Raw genomic sequence first — 16,794 nt, forward strand, 5'->3', positions numbered from 1 at the left:
GTTTATTTATGAACTTGGGAAATGTGAAATTGGAGAAATTGGAAATGAAGTTTCTGAAGTGTCTTGATTTGCACTGCCAGTTTAGTTCTTGCACCATGATACTGCCACTGATCAGATTGTAATGCTCGGCTTTAATGTGAACCAGAAATATTGACCTTCATCACAGTTTTCATCAGTGCCTACTTACTCAAGTACAGAATCTGATGAAAACACAATAAATTACACAGATATCAACTGGCAATCCTATTCTAAACATTGTAATATTCAAATTCAATAAAAATTCACTCTGTATTTCACTGGTTATACTTGGTGGTAAAAGATCAGCATAAAGAAAACCCAATAATAAACAGTTTATCTCGTCTTTGATTCCTTTGGTTATTTATTTTTTTTTAAATTCAGGTTGCACATTTTTGGAGCCGTTTTTTACGTGTAGAAAGAATAACCAGGGCTGCACAAATACAAAAATACATAATAAATTCAGCTTTTTAAATATTACATGTAATTGGCTTTTTAAACATTATATGGCATCATCTGTTCAAATGATCAGGGCTGTTTAAAGACCATTGGAGGACATGGTTCTACGGTCTACTCGCAGACAAAACATTTTTTTGCACTCATATCACCAAACACTAGTATATTACAAAGAATCAACAGTGGGTTAATATCAGATGGTCCTTATTTACCTTGTAAACGTACATTTCAGTAGTAAAGGAAGTACAATAGTAGTGCAAGATTACAATGTGCACATAAAAACTTTCATACTAACGGAAAACAAAGACCAATGCAATATGTGGTTCCAAAATGGCAGTATCACAACAGCAGAATTCAAGAACGCAAAATGAATTAGTCAAACCTAATAAAATAATATTAAAACTTAAAACATGAACACAAGACACAAAATGAGTTCATAGGCAGGGAAATAAATGTTATGTGAGATTTTTTAAATAACTAAAGTGATGTTAAAGGTTGTAGAGGTATTGGCACAAAGGCAGGCAAAGCTGAGGCAGTAAAGAAAAACTATTCAACAAAAACAGAAAAAGTACAGTCACAAAGAAACATCGATTTCTAAAATAGAAAAAAACACTCATTATAAATTATTAAAAAGTATATTTACAAGCCAAGTTAAACAAAAGTTAAAATACTGGCCTATTTTTTCCAGAAACTGAATCACAATCAAAAGGTTCTCTGTGTCTTTATAAAACACAACCGAAATGAAACTAAATTGTGTGGGAGACTGTCCTCCTTTTAGATGTTCATGCTAATTTTCACATATACATCCTGCCAAAGGCATTATCCAGTGAGAAATGACAGATAGATTTAAATATCACATTATCATGTTTACTGTAACCTACAGATTCCTGCTACACATTCTGTTAATAATGAATCCTCTCTAATTTGAGCATTGCATGTATGTTACACAGAGGAGTGTAGTGGTGTACCGCCATGTGAGGGAGAATATGCATGCTCTGATGAAGAGGAGATTGAGCGTGATGAAGATGCTTCTTTCTGTAACTCATCCACCTTCCTCTGTAGCTCTGCACGCAGATACAGCAACTCCTTCAGGTTCTGGTGTACAGGCACCTGAACACAAGTCAACACAACCTTTCAGTTCCCTCAGTGTCAGTTATAAAAGCTCTAGTTGGTTTTTAGTCAACAAGCATCACATGACTGTACTTATTGTTTAAATGCCTGATTTATGTAGCGGTTGCCCATATTAAGTTTGTTTTTTGGCTATTACTTGGAACAGAATAAATAATTGAGGGCCAAAAATTTTGGTTCAGGAACAATAAGTCAAATGACCTTTATTTATATAGCGCTTTATACAATCCAGGATGTTTTCATAGCAGGTAAGACAGGAAAGTAACGGTCAATGATGCAAACTTCATCAAAAATGAAGCCAATTCTGCTGTAAATCAGCTCTACTGAAGACAATAGTGTCTTTATTCAGTTCAAGTCAGTTTAGTGTTGATTTAATTCAGTTCAATAAGTGTTGATGCCGCAAAATTCGTCAAGTATATAAAAAAGTTGAATCAGCTATAAAGCAACTCTACAGAAAACTGTGATGTCATCATCCAGCTCAATTCAGTTGAGGTTTTGTTCTCATCATATAGTGCCAGTGCAGTCAAATCAATAATATTGCTGAATATTAAGTCTTTTAAACCCCAACTAAGCAAGCCAAAGGCAACAATGGCAAGAAACCCAATCTTAGGGGGTGTTTACATGACACCGTTTTCAACTAAAAAACGAAAACTTAAGCTTTGGCCATTCATTTACACGATAACAGCATTTTAGGGGTTTGAAAATGCAAAATACGGCTGTTGCGTTGAAGGAATTTCCCTTGTGGTGATTTTACTGCCTTTTTTAAAATTATTATTCTTATTATTTTGCTATATAAATAAGTGTTATGATGTGGTCAGCAGGCACGAGGACAAAGGAGATTCCAAAACAAAACTGGCTTTATTAATAATCGAAATACTCTGAATGAAAATGCAGGAGAATAACACAAACCACACAATGCATAAATGAGAACTGACCAAAAACAACTGAAACACAGGGTTATATAAACGGGTAGAACAAAAGGAAAGTAAACTAGAAGTGAAACTAATAGACAACTATTGCAACAAATGAGTAACCAATGAAACCCGAAACTAAACACAGGGAAACAGGAACTAAAGGAAACAGAACAGAATTTCAAAATAAGGGTCCATATTACAGAACAAAAACCTGACAATAGAGCTGCATGATTCTGGATAAACAGAATTATGATTTTTTGTTTAAAATAGATCATGATTCTGAACAGACAAAATAACTTGTCATTTACTAGAGGTTCTGACAAATGTTAATCGGTGCAGTCTATTTAAAATGCTTGATGATCCAATGACTCATAAATAGGGTGCTTCATTGTTTCATTACTGGATGAATCAATGTTTTTTGAATGAATCTCTTGAGTGAATGATTCAATGACAAATAATAATCAAGTCACTTTTCACCATCTACTGGTGCAACAATGTAATCGGTACAATCGTTATTTGAAGCGCCATGTTACTTTCAAATGGTGATTTGCCCAATTTTGATTGCTACTATAGACATGTTTATATCCGAACTATAAACTTTTATCCCAGTACTGTACTTCTGTGACAATTTGGATTACTGTAAGACAGAAATAATGATACTGTGTGGTTGAAAATAAACCATTTCCCGACGTCCCGGGGCTATTGTGTTTTCCAGTCGGGCTACCAAAATGCATAACCGGCCTGCCCGACGGGCTATCTGAAATAGTGTTCGCTTCAGTCTTGTTATAATCAGATTCAGCGCGTCTTCATCTTCAATCCGCAGCTGCTCCGAGCAGAGCGCACGTCAGAAATGTGTGTGTGTGAGTGTGTGTGTGTTCATCTGAGTCTCATTGGTCTGTCACTGCTCGTCAATGTCAGAATATTTGAGATGACCAATCAAATCAAAGTAGGCTGGCTTTATATTCACAGAAGCTGCTGAGCGCGAATTTGAGCAGAGCGACTGACGCTTCAGTTTACGGTCAAGTGCGAGATAAGATGTAAGCAGCTAAACTAAACATTTCATATTTGACAGTTTTTTTAGGTCGTAAATGTGAAACGAATGACAAAAATAATCAGGCAAACGAATATACTTTTGTCGAATCTCGCCATTTTGAACTGAAAATAGGCCTATGTAACGTGACTCGTGTAATGTAATTAGTTTACTGTCATTTTGAGGGGACAAGAAACATTAACAAAGCCGTTTTCATCATGTTAGGCACAAGATTAATAATGAATGTGTGCATGTTGAGAATTAATATAATACAATTTGTAGCCTTCAGTAAATTAAAAAAGTTCAGCTTTAGGAGGAGAAGAGACAGGGCAAGATGAGGAGACTGAGAAAAAAAAAAAAGAGTGATGGATAAGAAGTGAGAGCAGGTATCATCTACTGCCCGCTGACATGGTTTTAAAGCTATTTCTTATCCTTTTTTTGGCCTTCAAACGTCTTGGAATGCACATATCAGAGAAATAAAAAATTTGAAACCCCTAACAACCTTAAATTTAGGACCTCTTTGATTATAAAGCCCTGTCTACGGCCCAGTATTAGAAAAGTATAAGATCAATAATGAATGTGTACATATTGTGAATGAATTTAATAAACTTAGTTAGGCTACCTAGCTTTCCTAGTAGCTTTCAGTAAATGAACGCGTCTGAGAAAATGATTCATAAATCAGTTGACCCTGTGTTTACTTTCTTCACTGACAGACAAAAATGAAAAGCCTATATCAGTCAAAGCTCAGCTTTAGAAGGGGAAGAAACAGAGCAAGAGAAAAACAAAGAGAAAAAGAGTGTGATGCTGACGAGGAGAAAAAAAGAGTGTGATGCTGACGAGGAGAAAAAAATAATCAGCTGTGTTACATGGTTTTAAAGCTATTGTTATCCAATTTTTTTGGCCTTTAAAACATCTTAAAATGCAAATATGTAGATCAGAGAATCTAACTAGCCTACCTCACATTCGGGACCTCAGTGATGATAAAACCCTGTCATCTGCATGTTAATGAAACTAGTTAATAGTGAGCATTAGACCCTAAACTAAAGTGTTACCTTTTTTTTTATTTTTTTTTTTATCATACCCTCATTGGGGGCTGAGCCACAGACACAGACTGATTCATGTTCATACTGGTCACACAAATTTCAGTTCAGTTAGAACCAGATGCATATTTGTATTGATGATTCTAATTTGATTATTTTATATCCAATTGTTGATATTTGTGTTTTAAAAAAGTTTTTGATTCATGTTTTGACTCCTAACCAATTTTCTACATTAAAAATGGTCTTTTTATTTGGGCTAGTAAAATTAATTTTGGGCTTCCAAAATCTGAAGAGTGCCTGCCCGAAGGGCTACCAGCTATTTAGAAATTTTGCGAGCCCTGTACCTAAACATGATAACTGTTCTAACATTCAACGTTTTTGAAAACGGTGACGTCATGCTTATTACGTGTTCAGTCTATAGACCTTATGTAGCCCCGCCCCTTTTCAACGCTGCGCTCGTTGTCTTTTGTCTTCCGGTCTGTATTTTAACAGCGATCTTGCGTATTTATGAATGAATGGCTCGTTTTAAAATCTTCCCGGTCGACTGACATTTGTTAAGACATCTGCTTTAAACATTACAGTCCTCATGATAACTTTCGTTAACTTTACATTAAGTAAATCCACTTCAAAAGCTAATTACTCCTGGACAGCAATGCCATAGAAATATACAGAGCGACGGCAAAAACGGAAGTTAAAAGACAATATTCTAAAGATGGCTGCGCCTTCGTTTCTCTGGCGCATAAGGTCTATAGGCGCATAGTGTTTCTTTACAAAGTGACGTCGCCAACTAGTGGCCTGGCTGTCATAATACAGCGTTTTTAATATTTCCGTGGTTCTGTATGAACGGAGATTGTTTTGACAACGTTGTCTTCTGTCTGCGAAAAACGCAAAGGAAAAACTTTCCGTTTTTAGTACAAACGTAAGCTCAAAGTAACCCTTATATTTGCTAAAGTGTTTTGCACCTGTGGTCTCATGCGGGGGTTCCAGCGAACGTAGTATCCAGCCCACAGCTCCAAATGTCTTAGACTGGCCAAGGGGTACAGCACATGGTTTTCATAGTCCACATAGAAGGGGTTGGTGAAGTCCTCTGGCTGGCTATTGATGTAGGACCACAAAGACACCGTCTTACTGTTTACTTCCTGAAAAAATATAAAACAATTCAAATAAATTCAGCTATGAAACATGTACGTCACCAAAACACCCTCCCCCTGGATTGGCACAATGGTACATGCCTTTTCCACTCGCTCCTGTTCACTGTTGTAAAGGAATGTACCAAATAGGCAGCTGTAGAGGTGATCGAGGATGGTGACGAGGAAGAGCTCATTAAACTCAAAGGCAGTGGGAAACTGAGAACACATAAAGACAGCCACAGTCAGTTCAAAAACATCAATATCCATTTCATGTGAGTTCATTGGAATTTGGCTCAATGATAAATCACACACATAACATTGTAAATAATATTTCATTATAAATTAAAATAGCTAGTGATTAGAGAGCAATAAAGGTACAGCTTACCTGTCTCATAATTTGCCAAACACAGTCTATGAACTGCACAAATAGAGGCGAGCGCTCAGAGTTTGCATGATTTTCATCTCCATGTCCAACACGCTGTGATATAGAGATGAGAGTAAGATTTTTCTTTTTTAAGAAATCAATATTTCTATTCAGCAAGGACAGATTAAATTGATCATAAGTGCCAGTAAAAACATTTGTTACTAAATATTTTTATTTCTATTTTCTATTTAGTGTATCAAGGTTTCCACAAAATATTAAGCAGTGCAAGGCTTTCATCATTGATAATAATAATGTTATTGAACACCAAATCAGCATATTACAATTATTTCTGAAGGATCACGTGACACCAAGACTGGAGTAATGATGATGAAAACTCTGAAAGCTTTGTCATCACAGGAATAAATTACATTTTAAAAAATATTAAAACAGAAAACAGTTATTTTTAGTAGTAATTATATTTCACAATATTACTGTTTTTACTGTATTTTTGATCAAGTAAATGAGTTGAATAAATGAATAAATGAGTAAGCATAAGAGACTTATGTCAAGAACATTAAAAAAATCTTTCAATTACATTATATTATATAAATACAATATTTTATATCAGGCCTAGAAATCCTTACACACTCAGAGACAGTTTACATATCACAGATCTGATTGGCTAAATTTTTTTTTCTTCCCCCATACATTAAGTTCTATTTCACTACACGCTCAGCATCCCTCACCGCAGCAAACTTGTGTCCGAAGCTGATCCATTCCTTCTCCAGCAGCACCTGGAAGCCCCTGAGAGTCCTGTAGTAGGAGTCCAGCATCAGCATGGATAAAGAGGTGAGCTGAGCTGTGCGGTCCCAGCCATCACTGCAGTGCACCACCACAGAGCTCTTACTCGACTCAACCTTATCCGCAATCCGCACTGCACCCGCAAGCAAAAGCTACAGAGAGAGAGAGAGAGAGAGAGAGAGAGAGAGAGAGAGAGAGAGAGAGAGAGAGAGAGAGAGAGAGACAAATGCTTTAAAAGCATCTAATTGTCTTGCTTTCTGATTCTGACTCTTCTGCGATACTCATAAACTTCGAGCAGAACTGACTTTATACATCTGCTAAATCCACTCTGTAAAAATGGAAGGGCTCAGAAAAGTTCTCACACTGTGTCTACACCAGATGCGAGCGGTTACGACAAAAGCGAACAGAATTCATTATAATCAGTGATGCTGTCTACACTGAATGCGGTTCAGCACGACTGACGCCCAGTTCTATTTCTAATGTACTTCAAGTGCTTGTGCTTCTTCTGACACAAAGAACAAATGGATTTGCAATGGTCGCTTTGTCGTGTTCAGTGTGGACATTTTCTAGCTGTTGTGGCGAGATGCGACAACGGTCACATCTGGTGTAGAAACTGTGTCAGAAAGGCCTTGCATCATTTGTTTGCTAAATATCAGATATGCTGTTTACCCGTATGTACTCCAGCCAGTGTGTAGAATCTATGGCCGAATGCCAGCGAAGTTCATCGATGGTGGGGTAGACCACCTCCTTCAGCTTACGCAGAGACTCTCTCATAACATGAATGTTTGGGATCTCCAGGAAAATCAGCTCCATGCTGGGGTAGAAATTTTTATTCTCATAACCTCCATCTTTAGCCTGAGGAATAAAAGAGCAGAAAATACTGTAGGTAGAGGAGATTCCTGGCGTCCATTTTCATCTCCTGACTAGCACAGATGGCTACTGAATAATTCAAATTACATTTGTGGAAAACAACATGTGCGTTATGTGTGACAGAGACACTTAAAAATCTTTTTCCTGCATTTCCCTTCCCTCTGCAACATTGATGAACAGAAGTGAAAAAACATCAGTCAAGGAAATCACTTTTACCTTGTGATTATCAGCCACGGTGTACTGCCGAGCATCAAATATGGTGAGTTTATGGGACTGTGCATTGGCATCCATGATGGTCTGGAGGTAATGCTCATCCTCCTTACACCGGCGGTCTGTCGGGCCCACCATGGGCTGACTACAGCGCATTATCGTGGCCTGGGTTTCTGGGTGGATCCATGACAGGACCTGAAAGAGGACATGAGGTACAGAAGTCCACAATGCTTATAAATGCTCAAGTGTCGATAATTTAAATAGTTTTTAGGCTTCTTCTTCTATTTTGGTGTTTTTTCTCCCCAGTTTTTTCTCTCTGTTTTTTACCTGATACAGGTATAAGATATCTGAAAAACTTCCAGCACTGTTGACTTCATTTAGGTCTTTTTTCTACTGTTGTTTGTTTTTCTGCTTGCACTTAGCTTCTTTGTTCTTCATGTTACTATTGACCACTTGAATAATTACTGAGAAAATTTCACCTGTATTAATATCGACTGGCATCAGAAATTAACCAGGGCTCAGGGCAAAAATGCAACGTACTGCCAGAGTGACCGGTAAGATTGGTAACCGGTGAGCTTTTAAAAGAAGTCTCTTATGCTCACCAAGGCTACATTTATTTGATCAAAAATACAGTAAATCATTAATATTGAAATATTATTACAGTTTAAAATAACTTTTTTTCTATTTTATTATATTTTAAAATGTAATTTATTCCTGTAATGGCAAAGCTGAGTTTTCAGCATCATTACTCCAGTCTTCCATGTCACATGATCTTTCAGAAATCATTCTAATATGTTGATTTGATGCTCAAGGAACATTTCTTCTTGTGCTTATTCACACACGCTCACTTACCGGTATACGATGTTTCATTCTGAAAGAAGCCACTCGTTTGATTTCATCCTCTTTAATACTGGTTGGGGTAACAAGCAGAGCAGGGTAAGTGTCACACACTTCATAATTACTGTTGATCTTACTGATCATCCAGCTCTCATTGGGCAAACCCTGCAGACAGTGTGGGGACAGAAAATTGAGAAAAAAGAACTACACTAAAGCTGAATGAAGCAGTATTATTCTGACTTCAAGTTTTCAGTCAAACCACTCTACTCTTTTTTTTTTTTTCTTTTTTCTTTTTTAGCAATGTGCAAATCTCACCATTCTTTTATACTCTGCCACTGGATCATAAACCTTCCATCCATCCTCTGGAAATTGCTCTTTGTATTGGAAGGCGAATAGGGACTGGAAGAGAAAAAGGAGCAAATGGATTTGTGGAGACATGAACCAACAGCACTGGAACCAATCACTGCTTTGATTGGAGCAATGACGTACCAGCTCATTGGTCAGGGGGAAGGCATGCTTTGTCAACGCTTCTAAAATCTCCACATTATTCTGTTCCTCCTTTTTATAAGCAAACCTGGGACTCCTCATATCCTATTAAGACAGATCACAGATCATTAGCATGGAGAAATTACAGTTTTGGAGACTGAAATCAGACTAAATTATAAATCAGATCTATTTTTGGCGGTGGCGGCTTGTATTCCTCAGCGGTTGGCTTGTCAGTATCGCGGAATTACAATATTGAGGTTATTGCGACAGCCCTATCATGAATCAGCTAAGACAATAATTACCCCTATAGACCATCTCTGTGTTTAATCCAAACACTGTGGGTGGATGTTTACTATGGAACAGACCAGCATTTGGGTGGATGGTGGTGCATCTGACCTTACAGACGATCTCCATGCCACTAGTATTCTCCCCATGACTCTGTACACCGATAGACTCCAACCTGCTGATGGCACCCAGGTTCACATCCAATATGAAAGGAGCGTCCTGCATGAATGGGACAAGACATCTGCTTCACTTGAATGTTTAATTTCATTGTGTGGCCATATTACAAAATATCAAGACACTACATTGATCTTGAAATGGACAAAAATGTAAAAAAAAAATTCTGTTCCATTCATTTGAGACGCACCCGTTCTAGACTGGCAAAGTAGAGTTTGTAGTCTGTGACTGTGAGTGTGCCGGTCACAGCTCCAGTAAAAGGACAGATATACATCACGTCTTTAACTGCAGAGACAGAAGAAAACAAATGTTACCCGACACGAGCAGATACAGGAAACAAGAGTCAACATGAATGATCCGACATACCAGTGGTTTTGATTGTCTCTCCAGGGACAAGTGGGACTTCATCCATGGGCGCTTGTTTTCGTACATCCATGAATACTTGCTACAGGGTAAAAAGACACCAAAACGTCTCAAAACACAAACAGCCCTCATTTTATCACGCTAAATATTAGGTTCAAACATAACCAATCAAAAGGTTGTGGTTAGCAAGATTTTTTAAATGTTTAAAAAAAAAAAAAAGACTTTAATGCGAACCAAGGCTGGATTTATTTGATCAAAAATACAGTTCAAGAGTAATATTGTGAAATATTATTACAATTTAAAATAACTGTTTTTCTATTTTAAAATGCTTCAAAATGTCATTTATAACTGTGTTGGCAAACCTCCGTTAATAACATCAGTCTTTAGTGTCACATGATCCTTCAGATATCGTTCCAATAAGCTGATTTGGTGCTCAGGAAACATTTCTTATTATCACAGTTGAAAATGGTTGTACTGCTTAATATTTTTGTGGAAAAACTTCAAACAAACAGTATTTACTTGAAATAGTCAATATTTTTACATGATTACAAATAATGCGAATTTTGATCAATTTAATACATCCTTATTTAGTAAATTTTTGAACGGTAGTGTGTTTTATCACATTAAAATAGCTGATACCATAAAGTCTAGGCTGAAGTAAGGGCTTGACAGAAGAGAGGAGGAGGAGGGTGAGGGTAAGCAAGTAGAGCTGAAGCAAGAGAAACTTGCCGTAGTGTGAGACGGCAGTTCAATGTCGCTGTCAAACTGACAGCCATCTTCACCAGAGTCCTGAGACTGAGCAATGGCCGCAGGAGAAATACAGAATATGTGACGAAGAGAAAAAAGTTTGTTTAAAAGTTCCTGCAGTTTATAAAGAATATGAGAAACAGAAAGAGAAAGAATGCAGCAGAGATAATAGTTGCTCTTTAGGGTTGATAGGTCACATCCTCATACAGAGACAGGAAGTGTGATTTGAGGAGACAGAACACAGAAAGAAATACAGCTGCTCAGCCATCACTGCTACACTAGTACATCTGTGCTAATGCCAACTAAATAATTCAAATGTATGTTCTGATGTGTTTCTGTGCAGATCTCAGACTCTTGATCTTGAGCCTTACCCTTAGGTTTGTCCTCCTTGACACCTGGAGATCACACATAGACATCAGACAAAAATGAGTTTCAAACACACGCACTTTCATGAACATGTAAGCACAAAAGCACGCAGACTTAACACACATTAGACTTAACCTTAGCGAAAATGTCATATTTTACTTCAAAATCAGAAGTAAAAAATGTGATTTTGCAAGAAAAAAAAATGTAAGCTTATTTTTTAGGACCATTAATATGTATTGAGTAACCTATATATATATATATAATGTAAAAAAAAAAATCGAAGTAATGTGTTAAAAAAAGTGAATTTGTAAAGAACAATGTTAAGTAGCTATACATGCATTACTGTATAAAAGCATTTAACTTTTTTAATAGAATAATACTTTTATTCAATGATGCATTAAATTGATTCAAAAGTGACAGTAAAGGCTTTTACATTGTTACAAAATTTTTTTAAAAATAGCAATGAACTGGATATTTTTTGTGAGCAGCAATATTAATTGCATGCATATTAGTCTTACATTTGATAAAAACAGATTTACATTAGAAAAGAGCAAAAGCTTGTCTATGGCAGGCAGCAAAAAACAGGCTTCATTTTGTATGCAAATTATTAGTTTTTTTTTCTTTTGAATATGGTGTGAAATATGACCGAGACATTTCTTCATTTAACAGCTGGATGAAGCATAAACAAGGGCTTATGAACAGAGGACAAACACGTAACTGTACAAAAAGACAGTGTGCAAAACACGATAAGGCAAACATACAAAAACTACAGCAAGTGTGCAAAAACAGTAGTTATATATTTGCGATGTTATGTATAATCTCGAATTTATAACTCAAAGCAGGGCAGAGCAGTGGTCCTGTTAAAGCAAACTGACAAACACCCCACTACCATCACCCTTACCCTGAAATCTATCTTCTTCCCAACCTGTCAATCAAAAACACAATATCATAATGGCTCACTCTGAGACAAAACACTTAATACAACTGGTCCACATTCATTCTGAATACCATGTTTCCAATCTTAAAATGAATCTACTACACAGTAAGACAATAAAATCTAATCTTTTTGATTTTAAAGCAACTCAAAATTTCACTTCCAATCCATACGTTTATTTAGTAAGCAACAGTGTAATAAGTGAGCTCATGTACAGTCAGCTGGTCATTATCACAAAACAAACCCATTCATGGTTCCTTATTAACACAAAATAAACCTCTACGGTAAGAACATTTAAAAGGCAGCTACATAACTTATGTATATATAACTTAAGACTCAATTATACTGTGAAAAATAATCATTATAAATTATGTGTAAAATATTATTTGGAAACTATTTAGTTTATGTTTTTTGTACTTGAGCACTATTGTTACTATACTACTATACTAAATATTGGCACTATTGTTAACTTTACAATAAGGTCTCATTCATTAACATTAGTTAACATGAACTAACAATACGCAAATATTCTTACAGCATTTGTTAACCTTTGTTTAACCTTTGTTGTTAGTTCACAGTGCATTGACTACTGTTAACAGATACAACCTTTGATCTTAAAAATGTATTAGTAAATGCTGAGATTCTAATCTATATCATTTAACAAAAAATATATTTATTATATAATTTTATTTCAATATTTTTATTTAACTCTTATTAATATTTATCTATTTTGTATTATTTATTTTATTTATTAAAATTATATATATATATATATATATATATATATATATATATATATATATATATAAATGACATGACGTGCATATTTTTGTGTCTGAGTGCATTATTTCCTTTTAAAATAATTTGATAAAACCATGACATACAGTATATCATTTTATTCTATAAAACCTATTTAGTTTGATACAATACATTTTGGGGGTTTAAAATAACAAAACAAAACAATATGTCAGGTGGTGCAACTGTCCAAACAAATGTACAGGCTAAGAAAACTATTTAAAATGGTGTCTTAATAATAAGGAATTAAAAACTAAATACTATGGCATCATTTTAGGTTTGAAACTTTTCATATAATTTTATAAATTTTAATAAATATCAGTAGTTTTAAAGCTGTTGAGATAACTGAAAAACTTTTGTTCAGCAATTTGTATATTCTCAAATGTCAAGGTGGCAAACGTGGCTCTTTCATTATGAATTGACAAGGTAATTACAGTAAACATGATAATGCATCATCCAGAGGAGCCCAACTGATTCTTGTGGCAGAGTGAAAAGGTTTGTAGAGCTCTCTCAAATACTGCTAATTTTAAGTGTGGGTAGGTTTGTACTTTCCATTGTCAGGTGGTACAACTACAGTATATATACATACGTCTATTTGATTATATCGCCTGTCATAAAAACAGTAAAAAAAATGAATTGAAACTCTCTTATTATTTATTTATTTTTACACTGTTTTCCCCCAACACTTCCTTGTGGCCCCCTGAGGAAACCCAGTTTGAAAACCCCTGTTCTAGACAATACGGGTCTGATTTAAAGGGATAGTTCACTTTGAAATAAAATTTTGGTATGTTTTAGCTTACCTCAAGGGCATCCAAGATGTAGGTGTCTTTGTTTCCACAGTAGTTTCAATTTTGATATTTTTAGGTCAAACCGTTCTTGTCTGTCAGTCATATAATATAGTCTAATATGATAATATGTATAATATGACTATAATATAGTCATATGGCCTAAGACACGAAACGAGCGGTTTGTGTGAGAAAACGAACTGTGTTTATATCGTTTTTACCTCTTGTACACTTTCCGGCGCTTGCGCAGACTAAGCCAGAACGCGCGCACACGTCACACACTAGGATGCGCGCGCGCCCTCAGATCACTTGGACGTGGTTGTGTAGAGGTAAAAACGATATAAATACTGTTCGTTTTCTCACACAAACCGCTCGTTTTGTGTCTTAGGCCATCAATGTGTACTTACGATGGGGAATTGTTTAATTTGGACTAATTTGTGCATGCTCTTTGAGGTGGAGACCATAGACCTGCATTATATGACTGACAGACAAGAACGGTTTGACCTAAAAATATCAAAATTGAAACTACTGCGGAAACAAAGACACCTACATCTTGGATGCCCTTGAGGTAAGCTAAAACATACCAAAATTTAATTTCTAAGTGAACTATCCCTTTAAAGTGAGAAACTTCCTTAAACACACTAAAGTGAAAAACACACCTTGCATTCACGGGTAATGGCTTCTGGAGGGACACCGCCAGAGATCTGGCTGGAGATAGTGGCCGCTATCAGCTGTTTACACCATTCCACATGAGATCCAGATGGACTGTATGAGAAAAACAAGTAACACATAACACACTTAAACAAGCACTTCAGTCAATGTGATCTGTCATTATCTGTGATGATGAGAAACTACTGACTCCATGTGCAGTGGTGACATCCTGTGGTCTGTAGACTAAAGATGACAGATGGTGATATGAGGTCAGAGAAACAGTCTGATCTTTTAAAGCTGAATAATTAAACAACATAAATTGCACTTCTTCCATCCAGGCTTTACTTTTTTTTTTGCTTCCGAGGTTTTTTAGTTAATGTATCACTTCTTGGTAGCAAAAGCAATAACCTTAAAACGATGATGGGAAGATGCAGACTGTTTCGGATGGATATAAAGCATTCAGTTTGAATTAATATATTGTTTTGATTCTAGTATTATTTGAGCAGAAATAAACTATAATATACTACAGTATATAGGGCAATATTTTAACAATAGGTATAATGGGGCTAATCTGCCCATCACAACAGGCGTGCCTGTATAACGCGCGTGAACACCGTAAATCGCTTTTTTAACGAAAAGTTCGCATAAAATTGCACATTTGAGGATAAAAGGACGACATGCACCTGTCTAATGAATCCTCGCTGTCTTGTCGAGATGCAGGGATTCCTACTCCGAGCATTTGAGGTTTTCGCGGCACCGGCGGCAGCACCGGACTGTCCGAACCCGACGAATGCTGCTGTTTCTCCATTTCCCAGCCTCCCGAGCTCCGTCTAGTAAGATGTGACGGTCTTTAAGCTTCCTCCGGTCCGAGAGCTGAATTTCTGTTTAGGAAGTCATCTCTATGTGGCTGTACGTGTGCAGAAGTCTGTGGTTGTCTCTCTGCTTCCTGCTCTGTCTCTGCTGCTGCCGCTCGCTGACAAATAGCGTTTCTCTTTATTTATGTCAAGGAAGCAGCCATGACGAAAACCCCCTCCCGCCATAACCCATAATTAGATCGCAAGCATATCGGCGCATATACACTGTGCTGGTGGGTAGTAACGGATTACTTGTAATCTGGAATGGATTAACGTTACGTTACGTAATCAGATTCCAAAAATGAACATGTCATTAGATATTACATTTTTAAAATACTCGTAATCAGACTGCAGTTACTTTTTATTGATTACATAATCAATGTTATTCTCACAATGGCAGTCAATTTTTAATTTCTTTCTAAAAAAGCATTGTATATGCCTACATTCAGAACAGCCACAAGCCACAGCATTTGATCACTGCATTTACAGAAAATGTTTCCCTTTTTTGGAAGTGTTTTCTCAACATTTCATATTTAATCAAATCCAGACAAACATATTCATTATTTGAATGATCACTCAGTGAGTCATACCATGTATTAGCCTGTCTTTGGAAGGCTCATTACAATGTACAAATTCACATCATTTTATATTTACATGCAAAGCAGGAATTCTCCAACTTTTTTCATCTGAAACTCTTTGCCTAATATATTTATTTGAAGTAACTTACCCCCTGAGATTTCATGTTAACAAGTTATGTCAATAAAAATTAGTTCACAGTTCTCAGTTAATGTTGTTAATGGTCACATGTAGGTAAACAATTTGTTTTTAAAAATATTTAGTGGGTTACTTTGTTTTTATTTAAAAATTATTAAAAAAATTGTGTGTGTGTGTGTGTGTGTGTGTGTTTTAATTAATAGCTTTTTATTAAACTCAAAAACCCCAGTTAAAAAAAACCTGGAAAACCTGACGCAAGTAGGCCTAAGGGTAATGGACATAAGTAACAAGTGTGTGTGTGTGCATTTGAATAGGCAAAAATGTATGCACCTCTTGATGGCAATATGTTGTGATGATATTTCCATAAAGAGGTGCATACATTTTTGGTCAAGATCTTGTATTGATAACGCAAGAGTCGAGCACTCTGTAAAGTCTTCTAACACATCCCAAAGACTTCCCTCCCAACCATTCTTTTACAATTTGAGCCTGATGAATCTTGACATCGTCATCCTGGAATATGTCTATGATGTGTCTTCCTACATGGTTGCGTTGTGTGTGTGTGTGTGTGTGTGTGTGTGTGTGTGTGTGTGTGTGTGTGTGTGTGTGTGTGTGTGTGTGTGTGTGTGTATAGCTTTACACACATACATATTGTGCTTACATGTATATATTTATTTTCCTAAGAATTTATGGTTAAACAAACATTATGCATCTAGCTATAATCTATCCATCTGTCACACTATCTGTCACACTCTCTCTATCTATCTCTCTGTCTGTCTGTCTGCAGTGACATAACTGTTTACAATGATATTCTGATATGAGTTGAGGTCTTGAGGAAAGGCCTGAAC

At 36.2% G+C, this 16,794-nt stretch overlaps 1 protein-coding gene across 3 annotated transcripts; it reads right to left on the reverse strand.

Annotated features, from left to right (window-relative positions):
* Positions 1-112: 112 nt before the first annotated feature.
* Positions 113-15,470, reverse strand: mtmr1a (myotubularin related protein 1a). Of its 3 annotated transcripts, XM_081358998.1 has the most exons (18): positions 15,065-15,356; positions 14,390-14,495; positions 12,118-12,141; positions 11,222-11,245; positions 10,833-10,898; positions 10,107-10,185; positions 9,931-10,025; positions 9,678-9,785; positions 9,285-9,386; positions 9,111-9,194; positions 8,811-8,960; positions 7,965-8,153; positions 7,548-7,733; positions 6,824-7,030; positions 6,099-6,191; positions 5,816-5,929; positions 5,546-5,722; positions 113-1,581 (listed from the first exon to the last, which is right to left on the reverse strand). In XM_081358998.1, the coding sequence occupies exons 1-18, from the start codon at positions 15,187-15,189 to the stop codon at positions 1,414-1,416; spliced, it is 2,097 nt and encodes a 698-aa protein (XP_081215124.1). In that variant the 5' UTR covers positions 15,190-15,356; the 3' UTR covers positions 113-1,413. The 3 variants fall into 3 exon arrangements, with proteins under 3 accessions (XP_081215124.1, XP_081215125.1, XP_081215126.1); XM_081358999.1 differs by lacking the exon at positions 10,833-10,898 and having other exon boundaries at positions 15,065-15,470; XM_081359000.1 differs by lacking the exons at positions 10,833-10,898; positions 12,118-12,141 and having other exon boundaries at positions 15,065-15,353.
* Between the last annotated feature and the right edge of the window lie 1,324 nt (positions 15,471-16,794).

The sequence above is a fragment of the Scardinius erythrophthalmus genome, assembly GCF_964197995.2.
Source record: "Scardinius erythrophthalmus genome assembly, chromosome: 2".
NCBI lineage: Eukaryota > Metazoa > Chordata > Actinopteri > Cypriniformes > Leuciscidae > Scardinius > Scardinius erythrophthalmus.

What these genes read in the sequence shown, in the direction of transcription:
- mtmr1a (XM_081358998.1), bottom strand. Translation starts at nt 15,189, where the DNA reads ATGGAGAAACAGCAGCATTCGTCGGGTTCGGACAGTCCGGTGCTGCCG. An exon ending in TCCCCCTGACCAATGAGCTG is followed by an intron (nt 9,195 to 9,284) that starts GTACGTCATTGC and finishes TTTCTCTTCCAG; the next exon opens with TCCCTATTCGCCTTCCAATA. An exon ending in CCGTGGCTGATAATCACAAG is followed by an intron (nt 7,734 to 7,964) that starts GTAAAAGTGATT and finishes TTTATTCCTCAG; the next exon opens with GCTAAAGATGGAGGTTATGA.